The following is a 17,145-nucleotide window of genomic DNA, read 5'->3' as shown; positions in this document are numbered from 1 at the left end:
ACTTGCGTGTAAATTGCGCGTGAGCAAGTTTATACAGGCTATCACGCAGCGTACCATATTTCGTCCTACATGTGTGCGATCACAGTGAGCCCGAGGAAGCGCCCCTGGCAGTGTAGTAAGAGTGAAGCGCCTCCTGTGCTATTTCCCCTCCTCTCCATCCCTTTACGCCGAACCAGAACCATTCATCTCTCCCCTCCTTCAGGCTTCACATCCGGGTCATCCGCCAGGATCTGTCTCTTACGTCTGTGTGTCTGACAGAGTGATAATTATTTCAGTCCGCTGCCGTGCTGTACTGCAGCTCTCTGCCCGACTGCGCGGCTCGCAGAGCGGACACTGCGCCAGCGTGCACCGGTGATGATGGAGCCACGAGCGCCGTGAAGCTGCAGCCGCTCGCACAAAAGGCAGAGATGAGACGGTAGGAGGCTTTTGCAGGGGCTAGCCCGCGGTGATTAACTCGCCCTAACGATGTCGAAGAGCCTCAAGAAGAAAAACCACTGGACCAACAAAGTCCACGAAGCGGTGATAACCCGGGGGAAAGAAGGCGAGCTGGGGTTCGAGCTGAAGGGGGGCGCGGAGAACGGCCAGTTCCCCTACTTCGGCGAGGTGAAGCAGGGGAAGGGGCTGATCCAGAGCGGCAAACTGGCCCAGGATGAACTGCTGCTGGAGGTCAACGACATGCCAGTAGCCGGGCTCACTACACGGGACGTGCTGGCCGTGATCAAACACTGCAAAGACCCGGTCCGCTTCAAATGTGTCAAGCAAGGTGAGATATGCGCTGGACGGGAGAGGGGCCAGGAGCGCGGATCCGCGGAGAGGCGTGCGTGTGTGGCGTGTTTGTGTAAATGAGTGTTGCTGGTTTGATTAAGATGTCATTCGTGCAGTCATCTGTCAGTCTGCATTAAAGCGAGAAGCCGGTGTAAACACGGACCTTTGCTAGGCTGCAGGCCTGTTTTTGTTGCTGAAATACAATTACGAGCCGTAATGAAGGGCTCAGTCCACCAGGATCAGCAACTATAATGATTACATCGCAGCCAGGAGCAGCCGCGGTCTGTTTATCGCTGGTTCGATGCCTCCAGGCTGGAGGGGGTGTGTCCGTTTAGGCTTGATGCCACAGCCTGCGGTTTTCTCCTTTTTTTGGTCGAGGACGCGAGGCCTTCGCTGTGGATCAAATGTTTTTTTTCTTCTTCTTCTTCTTCTTCTCTCTCTTCTCTTTGCTGGCTGCTGTACAGTCTGAGCAGACAGACATGCTTCACACAAACAACTGCTGCATGCCAGCCCAGATCAGTGCTGTTATTCCACGATACCTGCACTCCCATGAAGCTTTCATATTGATCACCCCCTTTAAAAATTCACTGGCATGTGCACATGTGGTGCTCATGAAATACTCAATAATTGTGCAGGTCATGCTTAGGGTAGCTTTGAGGGTGCTTTGATTAAAAAAACAAAATCAAAACCAAACTGTAGCCTCTGAAGATGGAGGGTTGTTGTGATGTTCCAGTGGATTTCTGGCAGCAGACTTGACTGAGTGACCTGCTTCTGTCAGCCAGTGTAAGAGCAGTCAGGGTGTCTGCGCAGAGAGAACATTGGATAGAAGTTAAAAGTGGAGGAGATGCTTATCATCGCACCCTCTGAGGTTCAGTTAAGCCCCAGTAAGTGGCTAAAAAGTGCTGCGTTCCCAGCTGCGAAATAAGCCTCAGTGTAGCTTGAAATCACGCAGTTTTTTAATTTTATTTTTGGACATTGCCGAGCATGTTTACAGAGGATTCGCCTGCTCTGTCTCAGTCCCTGTGTTTCCATGGGTTGCATCAATGTGATTGATTACTGAGTTAGAGCTGCTGACAGAGTGGGAGTGTGGTGTTGTGATGTGTGAGGGGTTAAAATGCTAATGTGCCTCTAACAGACAGGTCTATTCTCTTCCTCCCTCACTTATGCATTTAAACATGAGTCTATGCGTGTATTGAACTTCCCACCTCGCTGCTCTCCAGATGAACGTCGTCTTTGCCGAGAACGTCCTTGAGCCCTCTGCTGTTTGTGCACAGCTTCTTGTCCCCTTCACTACATATATTTTTTCGCTCCCTCTCCCTCTTTCTCTCCCTGTCATATTAGTATTTGACTTCCATCCAGTGGAGAGTGGAGTATATTTATGGAAGACAGTTGCTGACACACTCACGGCCCGCCGAGGAATCATCTAGAAGGAGTCCAGCCGCTCGACTCAGAGGCCACACACAGCCAAAAGAAAAAAAAAATCAGAGATATGGATGTCCCGTCTGAGTGCACAATCACGTCTGCCCGACCGTGCAGACATGCACGCACTTACACGTTTTAACAGGCTATTTCCAGTCAGGTACACTGTATAAAGCCCCGCTCCAGTCCCAGAGGGATCACTGCACTGGCAGAGAGGCCTGATGGACCTCCACGTTGAGGTGACTCTGCCGTCACCTCCTTCATGTGCCTACATCACAGTCTTTTAGGAACTACGGCATTCAGACATGTTTTCACTGTGCTCTCATTTAAATCGATGGGACGAGGGAAGCCAGTCATGCAGATTTTACTGGAACAAACATGCATATTTGTTTCCCCCAAAAAATATCTGTGTTGGCAAATTTTTTTTGTGTGCATTGCACCACGCAGGTGTGAGTTGTCATTTAGGATGTATCACTTTCTAAAAGTGTCCATAAACATCATGTGCCAATCAGTCAAACGACTTTCTTTTATACAGACATTATTTAAGCGTGATAGCTGGATTGCCAACAAAGAAACAATTTCAAGTGCACATCTCAGGGGAGTTGTTATTTATTCCCCGTCTATGTTTGTGTGTGTGTTTAGCTGCTTCAAAATTCTCACCCCTCTGTCTTGTAAATGAATGTGCTGTAAATAAATCTCACCATCAAAGCAACAAACTGGACCACAAAATACCAACAAAGCATAACAATTTCTACATTTTTTTAAGCAATACTCTGGAACTTCCTGGCTGAACGGATAGCCGAGTGGTTAGGTCAGTCACTGCGTGGGTTCAAATGCTTTGTGTCATCTTCCGCTCTCTCCTAATTCCACCCTCCACCCCCCTAAAAAACCAAAAGCTTAAAACAAAGGGCCTTTTCACTGATGACACTGTGTCGTGTCATAGCTGGAGAGTCACGGATGTTATAAGAAAACGAGTGAGTCCACGCTGGTTCACTGTTGGCGTGACACGAAACGAGGCCTGTTATGACAATTAGTGTGTTGTTGTTGAGCTTAAACTGCTCGTTTGTACATTAGATGTTGCTTGTGCCCGTTTGCACCTAATGATTTTGATGTAGAGCTCTCCTCCATGTTCATCACCTCATCCGGAGCGAGCGTGAGTGAGGTGCAAACGGCTGCTCGACTCAGTGAGGCAGATTTATAGAAGTGCCATGAAGATCACAACCGCAGAGGTGTTAGAACAGTATGGAGTGGAGAGAAGTGTGAATGTGTGTGTATGTGTGTGTGTGACAAAGTGAGAAAGACAAAGGTGGAGTTTTAAGAGAAGAGTGTGGTGGAGATGTGAGAAAAGACACTTGGCAAAATGGACTCTGTTCCCTCTTGTTGTTATTATTCATTCATTCATTTATTTATTTATTTATTTATTTATTTTACAGACGATGTCTGGCAGGTTCTTCATTCTTAGGCTACGTCTACACTAATGCGTTTTCGTTTGAAAACGCATCATTTTCTCTCCGTTTTGGCCTCCCATCCAGACTCAGACGGCGTTTTCCTCAAGGTAAAACGCAGCGTTTTGAAAACGTTCTCGAAAACGCATTCATTTCAAAACGGAGCTGTCCCGTCGCAGTGTGGACACTCGAAAACGCAGACTTAGTCATGTGATGCAGTCCATCCATCCATCCATTCGCTTCCGCTTATCCTTTTCAGGGTCGCGGGGGCGCTGGAGCCTATCCCAGCTGTCATGGGGCGAGAGGCGGGGTACACCCTGGACAGGTCGCCAGTCTGTCGCAGGGCCAACACACAGAGACAGACAACCATTCACACTCACATTCACACCTAGTGGCAATTTGGATTATCCAATTAACCTATCCCCCACAAGTTGCATGTCTTTGGACATGCAGCTTGTTTCCAGTCATGTGACCAATTAAACAAAGATAGCGGAGTGCATTATACAGCAGTTGTGTGGATTGCTTTCAATTTTGACAGCCCTAAAAAAACGATTAATATCACTTTGTACATGCTCCAGATATCTTTTCTTCAAATTCTTTAATTCTCACACGCTTTTGCGCATGCGCAGGACTGGAACGTAAGCGTTTTGGGCCGTTTCAATGTGGACGCACAACTCTGTGAATATGACTGAAAACGCTAGTGTGGACGCAGAGCGTTTTCAGAAGAAAAGGCAGTTTTCAAATCTATCCGGGCTAGTGTGGACGTAGCCTTAAAGGCAAAATAATGTGTTTATGTCTATACCTGTGATGTTATCTTTCTCCCCTCACCCCAAATCAGTCGCAACAGATGGCCTCCCTGAGCTTGTTTCCTGTTAAAAGGGAGTTTTTTTTTTCTCCCCACTGTCACAAGTGCATTGCTCAAAGGGGTCATTTGATTGTTGGGGTTTTCCGTATTACTGCAGAGTCTTTACCTTACATCTTGAGGCGACTGCTGTTCTGATTTAGTAGAAATAAAAAATGACAGCATGTTGAAAATGTTCAGTAATGTTTGGAATCTCATTAATTTTCACTGCTGTTTTCAGTTTTTTGGGGGGAAAAAGCCCCTGAAAAGTTATATGACTATAACTTAATCGATAAACTTGGAGACAAATAAGACAAGTGGTAATATCAGCTGTTTTGGGAGCCTTTTTTCTCTCATTCAGATTCAGGCTGAATCTACAACAAGTCCTGATATAATTTACATACCAATAAGCAGAATATCAGAAATGCCCTTTTCCCTACTTGAAGATTCCTCCATATAAGAAAAGAAACCAACGCTGTCACTGCTTGTCTCTCTGAAATGTAATTTTCTCCCCTCCAAATGTAGTATATGTTTTTGGCTCGCGGAGAAAAGTGTGGAGGTGGAAGACCCCGGGATGTTTTATGCAGTTGGGTTTGTGAGCACAATATGTGTTCCTTCTGAGGGAAAACAACATGAATTCAAAATGTTAACATGGCCTTTAACATCTAAGTGGAGCACAGTCAGCCTCCGTCACACTGTGCAGCACTCGCCCACAGCTTATATGGGGCAGGCCAGCAAGCTCGCGGTTCCTTAATGAAACTGTTAACTGGGATTCTGCAGACAGCAGTAAAAACATATGTTCGTCCTACTGATTGCATAAATTTGATGATCTGCTTTGTGAAGTTGACTTTTTCAAATCTGCAGTTTATAACAAGAACGCGGGCTCATTTGATCGCAATTTTGCTTCGAATTCGTTAAACATTACATCTTCAGTTTGACACAAAGGTCTTCTTTTAGATGTATGGTTGAGATGAGCGAACATTCAAGAAGTCTTAAATGTGCACCTGTTAACTGCGTATGCATAGATGGAGTGATTATATGCTGCCTAAACAACCTATCAGCAAATAAAAATGATACTTATTCAAGTTTCTGTGTTGTGTTAACATGAATTTTGCACTGCTCAAGTTCAGACATGGTGTGATGAAGACCAAACAATTGACCCATTTCTTAGAATGAAGACTTCTTTGTTTCATAAGAATAATAGGGGAATAAATAACACCAAAATAAAGTAAAATATAGTAGCGTTAGCCTTAAAAATCTTTGTATTAGTAAAAATGTAGTTTTTTAGATGAACCTTAATTTTTTTTTTTAATCCTTGAAAAAGAAAAACATGCAAAAAGCTGAGACTGTGAGGAAATATTTCCTTCGGGATTAATAAAGTATTCTGATTCTGAAATATCTTTATTTATCAAAAAGGGATATTTTCAGGTTTTACAGCTGTGTGCAGACAGGGAGGTAGGCAAACCTTCGATTTGGTGGGTGTACTGGAATTTAGACTTTCCTTGAATAAATGAAGTGCGTAACAAATACTTCATTTTACCCCTAAAATCTTTTATAATAGTATGTTTGTTTTTGTGTAGCGGTATCCATTTTCCACAAACAAATGCAACAGGCTGTTAAGCTATTAAGGATATTGTTGTATGCGCTAAGCTTTTTAAGCATGTTTTCCAGTTTATTTCAGAGCAGAAAAAAACACACATTTGAATATTTTCATGAGTCTTTTCTGATGTCTTATTGCAATTTTTTTAAGACTCTAAAAAAGATATATTGATCCAAACACAGCACGTAGGAGAAATTGGAAAGCTTGACAGGCTTTCCAGGCATGGTTATGGTTGCTAAGCTCAGACTGAATAATCACTCTTTGGAGGCGTCGATGGTCACAAAGCACAAATCTCAAAGCTACTGTCCAAGCAAGGCCATATAAAACTGCTTATATAAAAAAACTAAACAAAATAGAAAATACAGCCACAGCAGTGTTGCAGCACAAAAAAGCTTAATGGTTGTTCAGTTAGCTTTTAATCTCTCTAAAATCTACACTTTGGGTCATTTTCTGATGTTGTCAAGTTTTCTGACTTGGCTGTCCAAGTGCTGCCAGTCCTCTTAATGATGTAAAGTACAGTATTGGGGGACAGATGGAGCAGAGGGAGAGAAGGCGACCTTCTTCTGCTCTCATGTCGCTTTGTTGATGAGAAGCTTGAAGAATCAGTGCATAACATCCTGTCTGCTCCGTTGGTATTAATAACTCACCAAGAGATGAGTTCTGTCAGAGGCGGAGGATGATTTTATTGAGGCTAGAAGCTGCTGGAGCTCAGCTCAGAGGATCAAACCCGAGCTCAGCCAGCCAATGACCAAATATCTAACTGGTCCAGTTAAGTGAATTAGGTCAATGTAATTCTCCTTAGCGTGGACACGCTGCATGGGACTGCACTGGGACTGTGCTGCAGCATGTGTTTGTGAGGTGCAGATAGAAGCCGTGTCTTTGTGTGAAAGACGTGACTGAAAGAAGGTTTTTGTCAAGTGATTTTTCCCTAAATGTCATTCGAGTCATGATGTGATCAGAGTTTTTAAGAACCGTGACGCCAGTTCGCCCGCCGTTCAGTTATTCTAATGTCAGGATGTGACTGGTTATGATGCCAGTTTTAGCATTTTTGCAGAATCTGTGACAGCACAGAGATTTTAGTGATGGATCGATGTGGCAATGCGACCATATGATGCTGTGTGAGGCTGCATTTCATACTGGCTGAGATAAACATCAAATTCTTATGATTATTCAGGATGAGTGTGTCTGAGTGCTGAGAGGGGGGGGGGGGTGTGTGAAATATGCTGAGAAAGGAATTAAGTGCGAGTATGTAAAATGTATGCATGCACATATTCATTATGGGAACAATAGAAAGTTGTCTTTGTGGGCAAGATTTCAGCAATGAATCATCTCTTTTGATGAAATAACGTGGACACAAAAATGGTAAAAATACAAAGACGAAGCTGATTTTGGGGCATATTTGCTCTGACGGTTGTTTTCCTTGTTTGTTTTGTTTATATGACATATTACTTGACATTATGTTCATTGTTTATTTTACACTGAATTCTGAAAATTGGTTTTAAAAGCATGGCTGTATAAATAAATCTTAATTTGTGGGTATTTATGTTTTACACCTTACACCGCTGGCCACCTAGTGGAGCTTCTTTATCTTGTGACAACCGCAGTGAAAGTAATGTAATCAGGCTGAGGTGATTTTGCTTCGTAAGAGAAAAATGTTGTGCCTGTGTGAGATTTTTTTTTCCCCTTTTTGGTCTTTTACTGAATCAGCAACACGCTGCAAAATCCTCAGTAAAAGTAAAAGTTATGAATTACAAATATTGCCTAAATGCAAGTATATTAGGATACAAAACCTAATAATACAAGAAAATATTCTGTTGATTGAATGAACATTATTGCGCAAAGCTTCTAAATAATCCCTCATTTCTTTATATTTTGCTTCCAAGGAGACAGACTTTCTTCTATATCTTCTAAAGAGCAATACTTCTCCAGGCTTTCTCAATGTCTTTCAAAGTTTTTGAATATTGGCTCCTTTTTCACTCATTTTCAGTACAGTCCTTGTATCTCGCCATTTTCAGAGGATGTTTTATTTTTTTCTACCGTTTAGGGTACGTAACACTGACCTATGAATCATTTAAGCATAAAAAAGGCACCAAAATCACAGGAAAAAACAGTGATGTGTCTGTATATAACAGACAACTTAAACTGTATATTTATTACTAGCAGTCTGTGACAAAAAATGAATTAAAGGATTATTCTATTCTAGCCTGTGACAAAAACTCATAATTTGTTCCCATTCCTTTAGTTGAATCTATAAAGAATGACAAAAAGAAAACTTGGCATATTTTGTCATGGTGTGCAGTGCGTTCTTAAAGAATTAAAGGAAATTGGACAAGTGGAGGACAAAAGAAAAAGTGGAAGGGCTAAAATCTATCTACAGCAGAAGAACAGCATCTGAATGTCATGTCCTTAAGAAATGATACAGGATCTGAGAGATGCATCTGAATCTTTGGTTGATCGATCTACTAGCAAAGCCTTATCAGAAAAGATGTAAAGATGCCATTCTTATGCCATTCACAAGGAACTGGGCTGAAAATCACTGGTAACAGATCTCTTTTGTTAAAGAATCTAAACAATTTTACATTTTGGCTTCACATTGTCATCAGTATGTACTGAGAAACTCAGGAGAGTAGTACAACAGTGAGTGTTTACAGCCATCTGTAAAACGTCATCGAGCCTCTGCCATGTTTTGGGGCTGCATTTCAGGCAGTAGTGTTGGAGAGGTCAAAATTGATGGAATTATGAATGAAGAAAAGTGCAATCAGATCTGCAATTCTGGCGGGCGCTTGTGTATGTGTGTCTGATCCATATTGGTAACCACTGGTTTAAGCTGTATGATCCGGTCCATATGTTTTTCATATGAAGTTTTAGTTGGCTCTCAAATTTTTTGTGGTCTAAAAAGTACACAGAAATAAAAAGTGGCAAAAAATGGAAGTCCTCTAGTGTTTACGTTTGTACTTAGACATGTATATTCACTACACTCTCCTACTGACATTCACATGCAACCCCTGTCACTTTACTCTTTTTCTCCCACTGTCTCAGTCAGCCGGGAGGTCTGAGGGTTTAATGAGGCGACTGTACAGCTGAGAGACACCACCACCTCTCACCTCCAGAGGTGGAGGCAGACAGCTCATCACAGCTGCCGCATGTATTTAGAGTCACTCGGTTTGTCTGGCTTTGCGCGTACAATACCTCTCTGTGTGTTTTATAAGTCAGCAGGTCTGCTTTGAAAATGATATCTGCTGTATTTAGAAAACCTTCTCAGGGAGTCAGGGCTGTGGTGAAACAACAGCTTCCCTCCTACTTTCACTGAATCATATCTTATTCAGTCAGGCATGGCAGCACAGAAGGCAGCGCATGGTTTTCATTCATTGACATAGTGTGTATTAGCCAGCAGCGTTAATCTGATAGCTTCACTGTGGGCTTCAGATCTGAATGAGAAGGATTATAAAAGCTGGCGTCAGGAGCTACTCCGGCTGCTGCACTGAAACTGGTGGATGGCTACCAACAATGGCGTGTGATTTTCTGACTTTCTAAAGAGGCTCACTTTCATTCCCGAGTTGAATAGCTTGAAGTGGAGCCAACTCATACGCAGAGTACTGTGACACGCGTCATGCACTATATACATAATATGTGTATACGTGTTTTTCATAACCACACCTCAGCTGTTTTGAAAACCCTCTAATTTTTTTGCTCTGCATCGGTTTATGCACATGATCATGAGTTCATTTCACTGTTGTACCTCCATACAATAAATTAATGGGGGGAAAATCCCTTTGTGTAAGGCTGCTCTGCTTAAATATGAATTTAAATTCCACTGCTGACTCAATCATGCTCATTGCAGCAGCAGGCAGCTTCCTGTTCTACTGGAAGAAATCTCAGCTGACGTGTTAAAGTGCTTCATTTACATTCTGGATCGTTTCATAACTGTAGCTAATGCTTCCTACCAGTAGAGGACAGCATCTGTCTAATCAGTTTTCAAAGGAGCAGCTCTCTATCTGCTCTGACACTCTCACAGGAAGTTTAATAGTAGCAGACTGAACTCCACTGAGTTCAAAAGTGTTGCATTCAGTAGTTGCACTGAAGCAACTCTGCTGTTTGAGATGAATGTGCAAGTTTCTGTGTATAAAGGCGAGCCTGTCACTGACTAATTCAACATAAAGAGCATCAAAGATAGCAGGAACTGTAAGTTGTGTCTTTTAAATTGTAAAAAAAAAAAGGACCAAAATCATGTTCTTATAGGCTACAGAGACACAAGTTTCCCACCTGAACTTATTTAGTCTTCTAGTTACGAAAGTTAAATCCTTCTCTGAGCTCAGGGGCCAAGATCCGATCAAACTCATACAGTGCCTTCTGATATCTTTAAAAAATGCCACTGGACACAAACCTTTTCCCAGAAGAGACATTCTTTTGGTTACCCTGAATGATCCGCAACACCCAGCAGAGACAGACATCTGTCTCTTTGTGGGGGATTTTTAAGGAAAATTGAAAATGGTTTGCATTAAATTCACTGAAGCAGAAACCTAGCCTGCTAAAAAAAAAAAAAATTCTAATAATATCTCTTGTGACAGGGCTGAAACCTTATTTGAGAAGATCTTTGAGAATAACTCAAACCTTGGATGACTCAACCTGTCAGTCCTTTACTTTGTTATGTGCTTTGTCATTTTCTAATTTTGACTCTTAAAATTGTGCTTATGGGAGAGACTAACAAGGATGCTGTTTATACATGGTGTTTGTAAAGGTTTGATCAATCAGAAGGGAAGATGCACTTTATTGGCAAAAGTATTTGCTCGTCTGCCTTCACATGCATATAATCTTAAGTGACATCTCATTGTTAATCCATAGGGTTTAATACGATGCCAGCTCAACCTTTCCAGCTATGAGAGCTTCAACTCTTATGGGAAGGCTTTCCACAAGGTTTTGGTATGTTTATGGGAATTTTTTGACAATTCTTCCAGAAGAGTGTTTGTGAGGTTTGGATGTGAAGGCCCGGCTCACAGTCTCTGCTCTAATTCATCCCAAAGGTGTTCTGTTGTGTTGAAGCCAGACTCACTCATCCATGTCTTTATGGACTTTGCTTTGTGCACCGGTGAGCAGTCATGTTGGAACATGAAGGGGTCATCCCCGAAACCTTCCCACAAAGTTGGGAGCATGAAATTGTCCAAAATGTCTTGGTGTGCTAAGCATCAAGAGTTCCTTTCACTGGAACTAAGGGGCCGAGCCCACCTCTTAAAATATAACCCCACACCATGCTCCCCCTCCACCAAACTTTACACTTGGCACAGTGCAGTCAGACATGTACCGTTCTCCTGGCACCCACAAACCCAGACGATCAGATTGCCAGGCTGAAAAGTGTGACACTCCAGAGAACACACCACCACTGCTCTAGATCCAGTGGTGGTGTGCTTTGCATCAGTGGATCCAATGGATCCAAGCCTTACATCACCAAGCACCAATGTTTACATTGGTGCCTGGTGATGCAAGGCTTGGATGCAGCTGCTCGGTCACTGAAACCCATTTCATGAAGCTCTCCACACACTCATCTTGAGCTCAGCTGAAGGCCACGTGAAGTTTGGAAGTTTGTAGCAACTGACTCTGCAGAAAGTTCTCGACCTCTGAACACAAAGCCCATTTGCATCTTCTGACCCTGCTCTGTGCTTTTAGGTGACTGAGTTGCGGTTGTTACCGAAAGTGAGGAAACTTCACTTTCGGTAGTTTCCTAGTTGCAGAGGTGCCATCCTATCACCGTACCACGCTGGAATTTACTGAGCTCTTGAGAGGGTCCAATTCTTTCAAAAATGTTTGTAGAAGCTGTTTTCATCCCTAGGTGATTGAGTTTATTCACCTGTTGACATGGAAGCGATTGGAACACCTGAATGATCAATGATCTGTATGAGTGAGTGAGTACTTTTGTCAATATAGTGTATGTTGCTGTCCTTTAACCTTAGTATTGACAAATGTTCAGTGTAGCCTGGTCAGACCAAGATATTAAGTGTATTATGCTTAGCTGTTTACTGCTCCAATTGTGGAATTTATTAAACTTCTGGACTTTTACTGCCAATAATTTGGAGTTGATCCTAACGAAATGGTAATCACCTTGATGATGAGTCAGTGGAGCATGCCTGAACTTAAAAGTATTTTCCACCTGACTTGTTAGGGTCAGAGTTATGGTCATTTCTCGCAGACTTTATGAGCATGGTGTCTATTACATTCTTGTTCATATAGTTCATCCTTGCAAGCTGTAATGGAGAAAAGAAAGGAGCAATCAGGTCAGTACAGTGGAGTTGAATTCAATTCATTTTAGTTTGGATTTAGCAGCATGAAGGGCCCCTTAATCACTACAGACAGGGTTTATTAGACTATCAGACCATAGCAGCCAAGTGATGCATTGGAGAGCAGAATCATTATGATGCTCAGAAGGTGGCCTTCTCTCAGCCACAGTTGCAATTATTAATTTTTTGTATTGACAGGGAACACACCCATGCTGGTTTTAACCCCTCAGGGAATCGACTGCTGCACCCCCAAACTGATGAGTTTCTTATTACTCTCCACTGCCTCTGGGGTTTTTTCATATCTCACTCTCTCTGTGTTTTCTACCCATTATTGTTACTCAACTTTCCCACGTCTGCGAACCAGCGGATGAAGCGCTTGAGCCGTGCACATTTTACCCTGTTTTTGTCTTTTAATTGGTCTTTCTTTATTTTCCATTAAGAGGCATGCTGCTTGTTTCCGACTGACTCTTTGGAGCGCTGCTTGAATACAATGAGGAGTGACGGGAGAAAGAAGGCAGTACGAGTCTAACAGAGTTTTTTTTATAGTATGCGAATCCAATTGCTATAATTACCACAAATTTGATAGATGTGTATCTGTGGAGTTGTATTAGCTCAGTGTCGCCAAGCAAAGAACTGTGAGGATATATTGCGTATTATTTGTCCACCAAAGAGCTACAGGTGGGTTTGCTGCACCTTTTAAGTGTTGACCGCTATGCATTCTGTTCTTATGCAGATAATAAACCCCAGCACAAATAGATAAACAATCCTTCACACATAATTTTCAACACAACGCAGAGTGGAGGGGCTGTTTGCTAACAGTGAGGTGTAACTGAGCATGGCTACATGAGGAATTAGGAATGGCAATTCCGTTAGCTCTACCTCTTTTAGTCCTGAAATCTCATTTGTAGTGTGAGCTTGTTTCCCTTTACAGTGACTCAGAGGTTGTGTCTGGCCTTGATTATGGCACCGTAGAGAAAGACATAGAGGAACATCATCATTAAGACTAGTCTGAGGATGGGGGGAATCAATATTAAGACCTTTAGGAGAGACGCTCTGTCATTTACTATTAATAATGGGCCCTGCAGCCTGCTGTAATAACGCCATTAGGAGTACTGGAAACTGATGCTTTATCCACAGCTAAATGGCCTTTTTACAATACACCCACATGTGGCGACTATAAATGCATACAGTATCCAGTATCATTCTCACACAAACACACACGCACACACCGTATCGCCACCTTTATCTCACACAGCCCTTCCTGTGCCTAATTGAGAGGGTTAGACAAGAAAAAGTGGGCCAAGTCCGATCTTAGTATTCTTTAACTGGACCACAGGAGATGTGGACGAAGACACCGTGAAAGTAAAATGTCAGATATGACAAGGAGATAAAAAGAGGTAGAAAAACAGAATGATAGAAATGAATGTAAAGAGGGAAAGAAAAAAAGGTACTGTATGTTCTTTAAAGAGACAGTAACACACATTTTGGCTTTTTAAAATTTTAGTGTTCACAATGTAATGGACTTACACTTAGGGTTGCCAACTCCCTGAAAAATAAATAAGGGACACCTCGTGGCCAGGGCCGGGCGACCCAGTTGTCTTCACCCTTCCCAGTGTGGTGAATTTTCTAGCTCTTTTTTTGTGTGTGAAATTATTTTTGACTTGAATTTGATTTAAGCAGATGCATATTCTATTTTGTGATATGAACACATGTGAAACAAATGATCATTTAGCCATTTATTTTTAGCTCAAAATGACAACATTAACACAATAAAACAGGTCTCTTTCTTAAACAGAAGCCTGTCATGCTTAACTTTTGAGAATATAAGTAAATCTTTCTTTAAAAGAACTCTGTCCTGCTTAACTTAAAATAATAGAAAAGCAATAGAAAAAAAATATTCTTGTAACAGTGCACATTTAGTGCATTTAGTACAATTGGCTTCAGCTGAGGTATTATTTCAGCTTTTCTAATGCTAATCAGCTGCTCCTGTTTGCCCGTGTTCCCATGTTACGCATCATAACTCATCATCATTATTCATCTATGTATTACTTTTATGTATTAGTCATCAATTTGTTGTAATCATCTATCCTTGCAGTTGTTTATTACACAAAATAAGTTATATTATCACACTTTGGCCACATAGCGCTGATATTCACTGCACATGCCCATATTAACTTTTTCCAGCCAGGTGTTTTCCTTTTCCCATTCTTCCCTTTCTCTGAGGGGAACAAACATTGCTGCTCTAATCGCTGGGCTCACACTGTGCGGTTTTTGGCCCATTTTGAGCCGATTTTTGAGTCGTGCGACCGTTTGGTGATCGGACCGATTTTGGCCTTCATCGTGCGTCGTGTAGTATACGTGGGGTAACGAGAAGTGATTAACACCTCACGACCAGCTCCCGATCATCAATCGCTCGTGAGGGTGTCACCACAGCGCTCACACTGCTCACGCGCAAACACGTAAACGTCGGTGAAAAAGACGGAGCAGCACGAGCTGTGCAGCGTGTGATCTGGACACAAGCGATGGAGGCACAACTTGTAGAACTTTGGAAAGCTCATCCGAGCCTTTTCGATGTGGCCATCACAAAATTATCACGACCACAACAACCGTGAAAATAGTTGGATTTACATTGCTGCTCAATCACAGCTGCCTGATCAATGTTTTTCATTAGCAATTTAGCAAAGTTGATGGTGGTGTGTGTGTCTGTGTGAGTGAAAGACAGAGAGAGAGACGACAGATTTTCTGTTATAACCTTAATTTTATGGACGCACAGTGTGAGCACTCAGGTCGCATCAGAGCATCGGGCGGTATAGTGTGAGACCTGCATCGTGACCTATCAACTTCTAACCCTGCGAGTCAATCGTGCAGTTTGAGCAGGAGCTGAATAACGTGACTGAAAAAATCGCACAGTGTCTGCCCAGCTTTAGGTGTACTGTCGTCCGAGACTTGCACCGCAGTGTCGGCGTTTGTTTCCCTGTTGGCCATGCTTCTTGTTGTGGTCATCTGTTGTCTTCCGGTATTTTCTCCGTAAGCGACCTTTCCTCGACCAATGAGATGAGCGGTAATCTGAATTGTCATACTCGAATTGTCATAAGTGTGCTGTCAGCTCATTGGTCACAAAGCAGGAGAGGGGCTGGGAATTATGTTTTCAAACAAAGCGTTAATTCCATTAAAAGTTATAGACTACTTTTGATTATCACTGTATTACGGGACAAAGTGCGTCCCTTATTAGCTCAATACGGGACGTGTACTTTTGTTTCGAAATACGGGACGATTCCGTTTTTTAAGGGACGGTTGGCAACCCTACTTACACTATATGTAGCAAATGAAAAATATACTGTAAACAGCCCCAAAATAAAAGAGCAATAGTATTACAGTTAGGGCTGTTCGATATAACGATATATAGGATGACGATATAAAAACGTCTATGTTTCATTTTATGCTATCGTTTGTTTCGTGGTGTCACAAAATAAACTGTTTACGGCAATATTTTTTCACCGTTTTGATGGTCACTGTAGTGGCTGTATTAATTTCTTAAAGTTCTCTCTTTCTCTTATATTTTATATAACCACACTATGGACGACAAGCGCCTGTTTTTGTTGTGGTTAGCAACAACGACGGTAACAGCATCGCGTGTCCGCTTGTTTATGTTCCACATAAACCTTTCACAATAAAGCTCAAGATCCTGTTGAGACTTTTCAAAATAAATGGAATCACTTGAAAGAGCAGATTATTTACGGATGAGAATTTAAAAAAAGAGTCGTCAGGTGCTAAAAAATAAACCTTAGACTCAAACGTTAGAACAGGCTTTTCTCCGCAGCACGCCGTGTAATAAATACTCACAAAGAAAACGGTGGCCTTTACAACTTATGTCTAAAAATGTATAGTTTCATGCATCGGTTAAAACACTGGACTCCAGGTGCATGACGCGCAGCTGGAAACACTTCCTGCAAGACGAGCTGCCCGAGATTCACAGAATTTATCGGGATGATAGAATTCTTATATCGGGACATGAGATTTTGGTCATATCGCAAAGCCCTAATTACAGTATATAAATATTTATAGCTTATTAATATACCTTAATTAGTTCTTTCTTCTTTTTTTTTAATCTGAAGTGTGTAGAATTTGTCATGCTAACCCCCTTTTCCATATATTATTTGGCTAGGGTCCTATTCTGAAAGGAAACGTAAAAACTGAAATTGACGGTATCAAAAGTAAAGACTGTAACTGAAGATCAAAGCTCAACATTCAGGTTTGAAAACCAAGTATTTGAGTTCATTTCAGTTCCTGCAGTCGAAAGTAAGAGAAAGGTAATAGCATACTGTGCTAAGCGTGGCCTATGCAGTAGCTGATATTTTACAGGTCAAAATTTAGGACATTTTGAATGTGATGGAAATAATTGTGGTGGCCTTTTTCAGAAATATACAAATGCACTGTAGCATTTTATGTTATCACCTTTGTTGCTGTTACTGTCTTTGAAGTTCATTTATCTGCTAAATAAAAGCCAGCATCTTCAGTTTAACCTCATATTTAATTCTGTTCAATTCAAGTTTATTTATATAGTAAAAGCACTTTATATTGTAAGATAAAGACCCTACAATAATAGAGAGAAAACCTCAACAATCAGACGACCCTCTATAAGGAAGAACAAGACAAGATGTTTTCTGAGCATTCAGTTAGCAAACAAACATGAATAACTTAGGTTTTCTGTTAGCCAAACCTAACTTAATAATATATTTATTACATTGTATTAATTAATAAAGAAAACACTGGACATGTTGTTTGACATATGATCTTTATAAATGG

General features: G+C 41.7%; 1 protein-coding gene across 3 annotated transcripts in view; it reads left to right on the top strand.

Moving 5' to 3' along the window:
- The first annotated feature begins 71 nt into the window (after positions 1-71).
- LOC102302058 (membrane-associated guanylate kinase, WW and PDZ domain-containing protein 2) overlaps positions 72-17,145 on the top strand; it is a 101,784-nt gene continuing 84,710 nt past the window's right edge. For 2 of the 3 annotated variants that reach the window (XM_005934185.3, XM_014337433.2), the window contains exon 1: positions 72-763. In XM_005934185.3, the coding sequence (XP_005934247.1) occupies positions 466-763 (298 nt within the window). In that variant the 5' untranslated portion in view covers positions 72-465. The remainder of the gene's footprint in view (positions 764-17,145) is intronic. The other variant, XM_014337438.2, reaches the window with a different exon arrangement.

This window comes from Haplochromis burtoni, unplaced genomic scaffold, assembly GCF_018398535.1.
Source record: "Haplochromis burtoni strain Fernald_Lab_line unplaced genomic scaffold, NCSU_Asbu1 Contig_179, whole genome shotgun sequence".
NCBI lineage: Eukaryota > Metazoa > Chordata > Actinopteri > Cichliformes > Cichlidae > Haplochromis > Haplochromis burtoni.
The sequence above is the reverse complement of the archived record's forward strand: the minus strand, read 5'-3'. Positions and strand labels throughout refer to the sequence as shown.